Here is a 13061-nt window from a genome sequence, read left to right on the forward strand (position 1 = left end):
CTGTGAACCCTACACACTCCACCCAGTGCACACCTGCTTGGTAGTGTCGGCGTTAAGGGGTGAACTGGCACGGCGGGTTCGATTTGCCCTTAGTGCCCTGCCCAGCACACACCCCAGGTGCCGGGAAATGCTGCAATGCCACTGCACATAATTGTAGAAGTGGAAGGGACCCCAAGAGTCATCTAGTCCAACCCCCTGAAATGCAGGAACCTCAACCAAAGCATCCATGACAAATGCCCATCCAACCTCTGCTTTAAAACTTTGAAGGAAGGAGAGTTCACCACCTCTTGTGGGTGTCTGTTCTACTCCCTAACAGCTCTTGCTGTTCTTCCTGATGTTCCACCGGCATCTCCTTTCTTGTAACTTGAATCCATGGGTTCAAATACTACCCTCCAGGGCAGAAGAAAACAGGCGTTCTCCCATGTGAGTCAGGAATAAGAATACAAGGTGGTGCTTCCAAGGTCTCTGTGTGGAGCCAAAATCCCCCTGTCTGGCCCAAGGCTTGTGCAGGCCTACACACACAATACATATATTTCCATTAGCTCTCTTTAGATCATATTCTGCAGCTTTCTGTTTGTGAGCCAGAGGCTCCAGGAGGATTCCCAGCTGTTTCCTCACACCTGATCAGTTCTGCTTGTCAGACTCACGTCAGTTTCTGGCAGCATGGGAAGCAGTACAGAAAGTGAATCCTTTATGATAATTCCCTTACCCAGATTTGTCTGGCCTCATCGTCAAAGTCTGGGGTTTTCAGGCTGGCAGATTAAAAATGAGTCTGAGACACCAATAAGCCCCAGTGAACTACAGGCATACAGAAGGTGGGCTGGTCAGTCCCCCATCCTGTTTGTGCCATTGTGGTTCTGCATGTCACTTTTCTAAAGCTGCCAGCCCACCAGAGGAGAGGGGGAAAGAAGTCAGGATTCACATGGTGGAGCTGGTCAAAAAGGAGAGGACAGTTGTGGGTGCATCCTAGAGTTTGAGTCCTGTCCCTGGGAGGCATTACTTTAGTGACCTAGAGAGGTTGGCAAAAACCTTAACTGGAAAAGGCTCAGCTGAAACCCACCCCACCCCTGGCCAGGCAAAATTCACAACCATGTTTGCTGTCTGTGATCAGCCCACTTCCCCTTTTGTTAATTTTCATGAGGGCAGGCAGGCTGTGAATGGGACTTATGTGTCTATCCCACTTACTGATTAATGTGCTGGACTGGGAAACCAGTATCAAATCCCCACTTGTCCAGAAAACTAACTGAGTGGCCTTGGAACAGTCCCCATCTCACCATCTCACCTGCTTTCACAGGGTCATTGCAATGATAAAATAGAGAGAGGGAGAACTGGGTAGCTTGAGTTTTCTAGAGGAAAGGTGGGATTTTAACTTAGTAAATAAATGTCCAACTCCTGCTGGGCACCCCATTATCTTACCCAGACGAAGAGCAGGCATGTTTACCTTCAGTCTGATTTGGCTCCATTATGATTCTGTGTAGCTGCTAGTCATTATTTTTCAGTCTTGCAGAGTTGCTGCGAGGACAAAGTGGAGCAACTCGCTCCTCTGCATGCCAGCAATAATTTGGCCTCCATGCTGCCTGAAGCCAAATCAGAGTGAGGGCAATAGTTCACCCCCTCAATCTAGCATCTTGGGTGGGGGTGGGTGGGGAAAAGAAGAAGAAGACGAAAGTAGGCAAAAACTGAACAGAAAGGGCACCCAACAAGAATAGGGACCATGGCTATCGTAAGTGCAGCCAGGACACAAATAGCCAGTGAAGAAGAGGGTTAAAAGGGATGAAAGGAGCACACTTTTAAAATAAATAAATACATAAATAAAATGCCTTATATAGTACTCATTCCAATACAAAAAGAATTCTGGACTAAGTCTTACTAGCTGCTACAGAATCCGACAGATGCTCAGCAGTGTATGAGGTACGTAGAATAGAACAGAAATGCTACGTAGTGAGGATAAGAAAGGCTGAGGTTCAAATCCTGACTGCAAGGCAGTAGAGGCTGGGCCATATGGCAAATGGGGCACTGCTCTCTCAATCTGTCTGCCCTCAGCCAGCACTTCCCTCTCGCCTGCCTGCCTTCCTACCTAACAACCTGTGTAGGAGTGTCGCTCTGACTGACAGCCTCCTCTCCCTTAGTCTCATTGTTGTCCCCTATAGAATTCAGCAGGTAGGAATTCCAACCCTAGCGGTTCCAACCAACACCAGCCACCACTGCACCAGGGGTGATACTTTCTCACACAAACCTACCTTTCAGGGTTGTTATGAGGATAAAAATGGGATGGCTCTATGAGCTCTTCAGACGGAGAGCCAGATGCAGATAATTATGATCTCTCCAATAGCAAGTTCTGGTGATGAGTGCCACCAGGAATGTGGGCACCAAAGAACAGGAGGGAGGTATCAGCACAGTTGGTTTAACTGTAGTGTTTGAAGAAGTTCTAGACAACAAGAAGATCTTCAGACTGGAGAATCTGTGGCTAGCTGGTTGGAACCCTGAACAGAAGCACTCTGATAAGGAGGTGAGAAAATGCTGCAACATTTTGTTGCATGACCTGCTTGTTCATATTGGTCATAATGATTCATAGAAAACAGGCCACTCTCTTCTGGGCTGCCTGTCCAGATTAGAACTCCTTGCCCAATGGCAGTGAATCACCCAGTTTTGTCTGACCCAATTTTCAAGCAAGAGGGGAGCAGTGGCAGCTGTCAGAGAGGATAAACATAGCACTGCAGTCAATAGGAATGATATATGGGACACAGCAGGAAAGGGGAGGGCCATGGCAGCAGATTCAGGTCACGATCTTTTTCCTTTTTTCCTCACAAGAAAAGGACATGTCTAGCACCTGCAGATCCTACTGAATTGAGCTGGGAGTTATAATCCTTAAGTAGCTTCCATCTCTTCTCTCTCCCCCCATCTCCCTCCTTCCCTACTCCCCCCTCCACATTTTGAGGACTTATAGATTCATCATCAGCAAAACAGCACTAGGCAAGTTAGCTTAGAAAGGCACCTCAAGGAAGCAGCATAACGGGGTGAGCCAGCATGCTATCCACCCAATGTCTCTGGACTCTAACTGACCATTTGCCATTCTGGCTGGGGCTGATGGGAGTTAGGGCTGATGGAAGACACTGTGGTACAATGGTTAGAGTGCTGGACTACGACCTGGAAGAGCAGGGTTCAAATCTGCACTTAGCCATGAAGCTCCCTGCGTAACCTCAAACCAGTCACCATCTCTCGGCCTAACTTACCTCACAGGATTGTCACAAAGAATAAAATGGGGAGTGGGAGAACCATGTGTACAACCCTGATTTCCTTGGAGGAATGGCGGGATATAAATGTAATAATACTAATGCTTATTGTACAAGAACAATACCACTGCCTTTAAAACATGGACAAAATCTCTTCTTTGTAGCATTTGGCATTATGCAACAGGAGCATAAAGGAAGAGGCAGTTCTCAAGCTGGTTCATGAAACCTGTAATATACTATAGAATGCCCAAAGAGTTTCTGTTATTCCAAATTTTCCCACAGATTCAGCTGAGACTTTGAGTCATGGGGGCAGGGTCTGGGACCTAGTAGATTAGGGTACATTAGGATCTTGGTTGTGTCAGGAAGGATTTCAGCAGCACCTAATAGGGGGAATTAAAGACCCTTTTAATAAGGGTGAAAGAGGAGAGTGCAAAATATGGTCTGAAGCTCAACATAAAAAAATCCCTAAGATCATGGCCACTGGTCCACCTCCTGGCAAATAGAAGGGGAAGAAATGGAGGCAGTGAGAGATTTTACTTTCTTGGGCTCCATGATCACTGCAGATGGTGACACCAGTCAAAAAATTAAAAGACACCTGCTCCTTGGGACAAGGCGATGGCAAACCTAGACAACATCTTAAAAAGCAGAGACATCACCTTGCCAACAAAGGTCCGTATAGTTCAAGCTATGGTTTTCCCAGTAGTGATGTATGGAAGTGAAAGCTGGACCATAAAGAAGGCTGCTTGCTGAAGGATTGATGCTTTTGAATTATGGTGTTGGAGGAGACTCTTGAGAGTCCCATGGACTGCAAGAAGATCATACCTATACATTCTGAAGGAAATCAGCCCTGAGTGCTCACTGGAAGGACAGATCCTGAAGCTGAGGCTTCAGTACTTTGGCCACCTCATGAGAACAGAAGACTCCCTGGAAAAGACCCTGATGTTAGGAAAGATTGAGAGCACAAGGAGAAGGGGATGACAGAGGATGAGATGGTTGGACAGTGTTCTCGAAGCTACCAACATGAGTTTGACCAAACTGCGGGAGGCAGTGGAAGACAGGAGTGCCTGGCATGCTCTGGTCCACGGGGTCACAAAGAGTCAGACACGACTAAACGACTAAACAACAACAATAGTGGCACCTGGGTGCCATGCACTCTAGTTTCAATCTCCCCCCCCCAGGCTCAAAGAAGACTCAGAAGGAAAGGATGAATCATGTGGGGAGCTATTGTCTGCCCCCCCCCCCAGGAGCTTCCAGGCTAGAGGGCAAAACTTTGCCAAAATTCTACAATCCAGAAAGCATTTTAACAATCCAGACCTCAGCTATCAGAGGCAGCTGCTACAGAATCAGGCAATGACCCTTTGAGAAACAACAAGGGCAGGGTTAACATCAGGTCCAGACCAGCTAACCTTTATAAGGCCTAAGAGTGGCGCTGAGATAACTGTCCTTCGGCGAGTTCCTAGCCAGCATGTGCCAGTGATTTGTTCAGGATCCTGAAAGGCCAAGGTTTGGGGCCTTTTGTAATCCTGCCTAATCTATCTTGACTTTACCCTAAAAGAGGTGACTCTGCTCCTCGGGACAGAACATTGCCCTTCTAACAAGTGCCATTGCTTCAACCCAATTTTGCTAGAATTTAAGCTGTGAGTTCCCCTTCATGGATCACTGCCTTGCCGTGGCGAAGGGGCTTGAATAACTCAGAGAAGCTATGAGCTATGCCGTGCAGGGCCACCCAAGATGGACAGGTCATAGTGGAGAGTTTTGACCAAACGTGCTCCACCTGGAGCAGAAACTGGCAAGCCACTCCAGTATCGCTGCCAAGAAAACTCCATGGACAAAGACAACAGGCATATAAAAGTTATGACGCTGAAAGATGAGCCCCTCAGGTCGGAAGGCGTCCAACATGCAACTGAGGAAGAGCGGAGGACAAGTACAAGTAGATTCAGAGCTGATGAAGCGGCTGGGCCAAAGCCAAAAGGACGCTCAGTTGCAGATATGCCTGGAAGCGAAAGGAAAGTCCAATGCTGTAAAGAAAAATATTGCATAGGAACCTGGAATGTAAGAACCATGAACCTTGGTAAGTTGGATGTGGTCAAAAATGAGATGGCAAGAATAAATACTGACATCCTGGGCATCAGTGAACTAAAATGGACGGGAATGGGCAAATTCAGTTTGGATGACCATCACATCTACTACTGTGGGCAAGAATCCCGTAAAAGAAATGGAGTGGCCCTCATAGTCAACAAAAGAGTGGCAAAAGCTGTACTGGGATACAATCTCAAAAATGATAGAATGATCTCGATACGAATCCAAGGCAGACCTTTTAACATCACAGTAATCCAAGTTTATGCACCAACCACTGGTGCTGAAGAAACTGAAATTGACCAATTCTATGAAGACTTACAACACCTTATAGAAATGACACCAAAGAAGGATGTTCTTCTCATTATAGGGGATTGGAATGCTAAAGTAGGGAGCCAAGAGATAAAAGGAACAACTGGCAAGTTTGGCCTTGGAGTTCAAAATGAAGCAGGGCAAAGGCTAATAGAGTTCTGCCAAGAGAACAAGCTGGTCATCACAAACACTCTTTTCCAACAACACAAGAGACGACTCTACACATGGACATCACCAGATGGGCAGCATCGAAATCAGATTGATTATATTCTCTGCAGCTAAAGATGGAGAAGCTCTATACAGTCAGCAAAAACAAGACCTGGAGCTGACTGTGGCTCAGATCATCAGCTTCTTATAGCAAAATTCAAGCTTAAACTGAAGAAAGTAGGAAAAACCACTGGGCCGGTAAGATACAATCTAAGTCAAATCCCTTATGAATACACAGTGGAAGTGAGGAACAGGTTTAAGGATTTAGATTTGGTGGACAGCGTGCCTGAAGAACTATGGATGGAGGCTCGTAACATTATACAAGAGGCAACAACTAAAACCATCCCAATGAAAAGGAAATGCAAGAAAGCAAAGTGGCTGTCCAACGAGGCCTTACAAATAGCGGGAGAGAGAAGACAAGCAAAATGCGAGGGAGATAGTGAAAGATACAGGAAATTGAATGCAGATTTCCAAAAAATAGCAAGGAGAGACAAGAAGGCCTTCTTAAACGATCAATGCAAAGAAATAGAGGAAAACAATAGAATGGGAAAAACCAGAGATCTGTTCAAGAAAATTGGAGATATGAAAGGAACATTTCGTACAAAGATTACCATAATAAAAGACAAAAGTGGAAAGGACCTAACAGAAGCAGAAGACATCAAGAAGAGGTGGCAAGAATACACAGAGGAACTATACCAGAAAGAAATGGATGTCTCGTATACCCAAGGTAGTGTGGTTGCTGACCTTGAGCCAGACATCCTGGAGAGTGAAGTCAAATGGGCCTTAGAAAACACTGCTAATAACAAGGCCAGTGGAAGTGATGATATTCCAGCTGAACTATTTAAAATTTTAAAAGATGATGCTGTTAAGGTGCTACACTCAATATGCCAGCAAATTTTGAAAACTCAGCAGTGGCCAGAGGATTGGAGAAGATCAGTCTACATTCCAATCCCAAAGAAGGGAGGTGCCAAAGAATGCTCCAACTACCGCACAATTGCACTCATTTCACACACTAGCAAGGTTATGCTTAAAATTCTACAAGGCAGGCTTAAGCAGTATGTGGACCGAGAACTCCCAGAAGTGCAAGCTGGATTTAGAAGAGGCAGAGGAACCAGAGATCGAATTGCAAACATGCGATGGATTATGGAGAAAGCTAGAGAGTTCCAGAAAAACATCTACTTCTGCTTCATTGACTATGCAAAAGCCTGTGACTGTGTCGACCACAGCAAACTATGGCAAGTTCTTAAAGAAATGGGAGTGCCTGATCACCTCATCTGTCTCGTGAGAAATCTCTATGTGGGACAAGAAGCTACAGTTAGAAGTGGATATGGAACAACTGATTGGTTCAAAATTGGGAAAGGAGTACGACAAGGCTGTATATTGTCTCCCTGCTTATTTAACTTATATGCAGAATTCATCATGCGAAAGGCTGGGCTGGATGAATCCCAAGCCGGAATTAAGATTGCCGGAAGAAATATCAACAACCTCAGATATACAGATGACACAACCTTGATGGCAGAAAGTGAGGAGGAATTAAAGAACATTTTAATGAAGGTGAAAGAGGAGAGCGCAAAATATGGTCTGAAACTTAACATAAAAAAAAACAAAGATCATGGCCACTTGGTCCATCACCTCCTGGCAAATAGAAGGGGAAGAAATGGAGGCAGTGAGAGATTTTACTTTCTTGGGCTCCATGATCACTGCAGATGGTGACACCAGTCACAAAATTAAAAGACACCTGCTCCTTGGGACAAGGCGATGGCAAACCTAGACAGGATCATTAAAAACAGAGACATCACCTTACCAACAAAGGTCCGTGTAGTTAAAGCCATGGTTTTCCCAGTAGTGATGTATGGAAGTGAGAGCTGGACCATAAAGAAGGCTGATCGCCGAAAAATTGATGCTTTTGAATTATGGTGCTAGAGGAGACTCTTGAGAGTCCCATGGACTGCAAGAAGAACAAACGTATCCATTCTTAAGGAAATCAGCCCTGAGTGCTCACTGGAAGGACAGATCGTGAAGCTGAGGCTCCAATACTTTGGCCACCTCATGAGAAGAGAAGACTCCCTGGAAAAGACCCTGATGCTGGGAAAGATGGAGGGCACAAGGAGAAGGGGACGGCAGAGGACGAGATGGTTGGACAGTGTTCTTGAAGCTGCAAACATGAGTCTGACCAAACTGTGGGAGGTAGTGGAAGAGAGGAGTGCCTGGCGTGCTCTGGTCCATGGGGTCATGAAAAGTCGGACACGACTAAACGACTAAACAACAACAACAACAAGCTGTTAGTTTGGTGTCTCTGGATGGACTGGAGGGTGTGAAGAATGGCAAATACCCCGAAGCCCAACAAAAACTGTCCCATTTGATTCAAACACATCATCACCATGAAATCTAACTGTTCCCCACTGAGACCCAGAGAAGGTCAAGCCTTCAGATCTAACCCTGAAACCTGACAACCCAATTGATGGTATCATACGACCACATTGCTCTTTAGTAGTAACAAAAGCAATCCAAACTGGCAGTCTTGATTCACAGTGTAATCCAAACAAGGGCTGAGTGGGTTGCTGCTGTAGTCATTCATACTATCATTCATCCTCTCTTTACTCTTAACATACTTGCATGATTGCAACCACTACAGTTATGATTTCAGATGCTAGTGGACAGCAACTCCAGCCAGACCAAGCTAATGGCTGCGATGAGTGAAAGTGTAGTCTAACAACATCTGGGGATACACAGTTTCTTCCTACTTGAAATTAGCCTTTGGTCTGATTCCACAGGACTCTTTTTAACTTTTTCATCTTCATTTAAATTTTCCCTCAGTTTATAACCTACCTGCACATAGAAAACTAAGATATCACAAAGATGACTAAGCTACAATCCTTTCCCTTGATGAGCAAGATGGGAAGTTTTTGAGTTAAGAGAATTGTCCAAGAGTCTAATCTCCCTCCCTACATTCAAAAGTGGGAGGGCTAGCATCTCCAGCTAAGGATCTCAGGAGCAGAGATGGGTTGGGAAAGGCCATTGCCAGAGATCATCAAGGAGCCACTGCAACACAGAACAGAAAGGGAGCATAAGAAGACCTCTACAGGGTCAGAACAAAGGCCCATCTACTCCAACATTCTTTTATGATAACGGCCAAACAGATTCCTCCCAGAAGCATACAAACAGAACCCAAGTGCAACAACCCCCCTCCCTCATTTGTGTTTCTCAGGAACTGTTACTCAGAGGCATGTTGCCTCCAACAGTGGAGGCAGAACATAAACCACCATGGCTAGTAGCAACTGATAGCCTTATCCTCCATGAATTTGTTGAATCCTATTGGAGATTACTATGATTAAGTAGTATATAAATTGTTGAAATCATCATCATCAACAACAACATTGGTAGCCATCACTACGTCTTGAAAAAGTGAACTACACAGTTTAATTCGGTGCTGTGCAAAGACACTAGCAGACAATGTTTGGAGTGAGGGGGGGAAAGAGTGTGCTTAACATGACAAAGATCCCATGTCAAACTCCAGGTTAAGGCATCAGGATTGAAAAAGGTTTCAGAATGTCATTGTTAGCAGCACTAGTCAAGACGGGCCAGTGGTGTAACTCAGTTATCAGATAGCGTCGTATGAGCAAGACTAGCAGAGGTTACTTAGCCAGGAGAATAGGATGGGTGCCTTACAATATATCTGTGACCTTTAAAACTACGCTTTAGCCTTACCCTCCTCTTCCCTCTCTCTCCCCCACTACAATCGAGGAGGTGGCTCTCAGAATAATTAGCTAAGATCTTTGACTTTCTTCTCCAGCTGCTTTGCAAGAGCTCATTAAGCATTATTTACAGGGCCACAGGTAATGTGTCTCCTCTGATCTGATTAGCAGCCAAGCACAAACCACTGTCACGAATCAGTAATCTGTTGTGGCTTGAAGGACAGTTTAGGGGAAAGAGCAACGTCTCCAAGATACCACTTACTGTCCTGAGCTGTAAGAGTCTGTAAGGAGGAGGCAAAGAAGAGAAAGGACCATCACAACCGGAATGACATCCCGTTGGTCAATCTAGCACAACTGTAGGGACATAGGAAATTGCTAGCAGGGGTAGGATCTATCTAGACCAGTCCACACTTAGGGTAGCCCACATAGTATCCTCTATATGTTGTTGGGCTACAGCTCCCATCATCCCCAGTCAACATAATAACAATAATAACAGTAATTTATTATTTGTATCTCACCCATCTAGCTGGGTTTCCCCAGCCACTCTGGGCGGCTTCCAACAAAGATTAAAAATACCGTAATACATCAAACATTAAAAGCTTCCCTGAAGAGGGCTGCCTTCAGATGTCTTCTAAATGTCAGGTAGTTGTTTATCTCTTTGACATCTGATGGCAGGGCATTCCACAGGGCAGGCACCACTACCGAGAAGGCCCTCTGCCTGGTTCCCTGTAGCTTTGCTTCTCGCGATGAGGGAACCGCCAGAAGGCCCTTGGCGCTGGTCCTCAGTGTCTGGGCAGAATGATGGGGGTGGAGACACTCCTTCAAGTATACTGGGAGTTTAATGGCCAGAGATGATGGGAGTTGCCATGCAGTAGTACTAAGGGGAGTCAGTCTTGTTTAGACTGACTGACAGTAGGTCTTCAGGACTGCAGGCAGGGATCTCTTCAAGCCCTACCTGTTCTTTCACCTGAAACATTCTGCATGTAAACCACTGAGCTGCGTCCCTTTCTCCTGGTACTCTGAGGAGCAATAGTCTCCCAGGATCTCAAACAGAATTCCTTCTCTAACATATGTGGCAGGGGTGGCAACCATTGGCAAGGGATCTTTTATAGTAGATTCATTCAGGCTTTAGCCAATCTGTGCTTCAGTGTATCTGTGGTCACAATTGGAAGATGACATCAGAGTTGGGCTACAGTCCCCATAATTCTGAGCTTTTAGCTATGCTTGCTGGGGTTAAAAGGAGATGGAACCTAACAACAGCTGGAAGGCCACAGGAGCCCCACTCCTGACTTTAAATCACCACCATCCTCACTGAATGCTTCAGTGTTGTTTTTTCACACCCCCTCCCCTTAATCTCATTGACTGAGTCAACCAGGCTCAGTTAATTTATTTTGCAGAGAGTACCCTCGGATATAAAACCCCACACTGGATATCACCAAACTTCGGATGCTTCTGGCTGGAATCTTTGGCTGGGAATGTTGTCGTTGTTATAGTCCAGGACAGAGAACCTGTACCCTCCAGGTTGTTGGATGCAAAATCCCATCATCCCTGACCATTGTCAATGCTGGCTTGGACTCCAGGGCAAAGCAGGGCAGGCAGATCACTGCACTGTGTTGATCTATGTATGTGCAGTTATGAACATTACCATATATCTAAGACCATAAAATTCCTATCACACCACCATCTTATGTCAATGGGGTTAGCTCAGAATCTAGTGGATCTTGAGCTTGTTCAACCCCTTGCCAGAATGCTGTTTCAAGAGTTTCCATGGACTCTTGCTGCTGGGCAACCAGCCAGTGGCCCTTCCATCGGCCTACATGTTAGGCAGGTGGAAGGAGAAGCTCCACATTAGTGAAGTGATGGTGGCATCATTTCAAAGACTGGGGTCAGCAGAAATGGATGGAAGGGCACCTTGGCCCAATCCACCACCACCAACCAAGCCCAGCACAAAGATAGTTTGGATTGCACCCTAAACCGAACATTTCAAACTAAGATCATGTTAGGTCTTAGTTGTCCCACTGCCTTTGCATTCATTGACCGCTGAGGAGAGTGATTCCATCCACAACTTTCCTTATATTATCACAAGGACCAGAAACACGCATCAGCAAAAAAAAGAGAAGAAAAAACAGAATACGGCTGGGCTTAAAGGTTCCTAGTTCAGATTATTTGGGTTCACAGAATGCGTGGGCCACAATTCCCAGCACCCTTGGCAAATTACAGTTCTGGTGAACTTTTTTTTAAAGGGGTGCCTTAAATGTATAGGGTATATGCAGTCAAAGTTTTTAAAAAAGAAACAAACAAACAAAATCACAGCTTTTCCACCAGAGGCCCCCCTGAAAAATGTGGTGAATACCTGCAAAAATATCACTGAAATTGCCCTTTTACTCCATGTGAACAGGGCAGTGAATTCAGGGTGGGGAATTTTCAATCAATGCTACAAAACTTCAGGAAAAGGTCATGGAACATCCCAGAGAGAGAATGGAATGGAGATCAGAGGAACTGACACCAGTAAGTCCAACTCCTTTCTTCCCTTACCTTGTAAGTGGAGTTTGCTCTCAGCGCTTTGCAGAAGGACAGAACTCACAGAGTCCAGATTGTCGTAACTGTTACAGCCCAATGGGCCTGTCCGTGTTTCGGTTACCTAAAGCAGCAGAGATTTTAAAAAGAAAGCAAGCAAAATCATTTCCTTTGCCAGCAGTATGTAAAGACTAGGGAATGGTATGTAAGTAGAGCCTGTTGGATCAGAACAGAAGGCCCATACGGTCTACCACTCTGTTCTCATGATGACCAAATGCATACCTAATGGAAGTCCTCATGCATTACTTGAGGGCAAGTGTTGTCTCCGCATTTGTGATTCTAAGAAACTGGTATTCAGAGGCACTTAGTGCCTCCAGTTGTGAAGGGAGAGCCTTGCCATGGTGGCTTGTACCCATCAATATTTTTTTTTTACTCAAATAATTTGCCTTATCTTCTTTTAAAGCCTTCCAAGTTGGTGGCTATCACTGCCACGTGTAGGAGAGGATGCCACAGTTTAACTCTGCCCTCTGTGAAGTTCTTTCATTTAAGAGTCCTAAATTTCACAAAATTCATTCAGCTCATGTTATATGGGAGGGAGGAAAACTTTTTTCCTGTCCACTTTCTACACACCATGAATTTCTCTATGAGGGGGTCATGTTTCCAGAATCCCCAGGGGAATTCCTCTTCCCCATTGCTTCCACACTTGAGGAGGAGCTTAAAGTGATGAGACTAGTCAGAACAGCTGTTGTCCTTGTTGGTCCAGGTCTGGGTTGGTCTGGGTGTGGGTTGGGGTGCTCACAGGGTTGTTGTGGGGAATAAATGAGAAGGTAGAGAACCATGTGCACCACCTTGAACTTCTCGGGGAAAAGGTAGGATATAAATGCAATAAAATTGCAAAGTAACTTTCAGTGGTGGGGTTTTTTTTGGGGGGGGAGGGGAGAATTGCAGCCTGTCATAGCTTAATTAGACCTTTGCTTGGGGAATGTGACTTCTTTTCTCCCCGCCCCCCTGCTCCATTCAT

The 13061-nt window shown here is 45.4% G+C and overlaps 1 protein-coding gene across 2 annotated transcripts in view; it reads right to left on the reverse strand.

Annotated features, from left to right (window-relative positions):
* The window catches only part of BRINP1 (BMP/retinoic acid inducible neural specific 1), a 119580-nt gene that overhangs the window by 23625 nt on the left and 82894 nt on the right, over positions 1–13061 (reverse strand). For both annotated transcript variants that reach the window (XM_083485829.1, XM_083485830.1), the window contains exon 5: positions 12059–12164. In XM_083485829.1, coding sequence (XP_083341955.1) covers positions 12059–12164 — 106 coding nt within the window. The remainder of the gene's footprint in view (positions 1–12058; positions 12165–13061) is intronic.

Source organism: Podarcis liolepis (genome assembly GCF_965112155.1).
Source record: "Podarcis liolepis genome assembly, chromosome: Z".
Taxonomy (NCBI): Eukaryota; Metazoa; Chordata; class Lepidosauria; order Squamata; family Lacertidae; genus Podarcis; species Podarcis liolepis.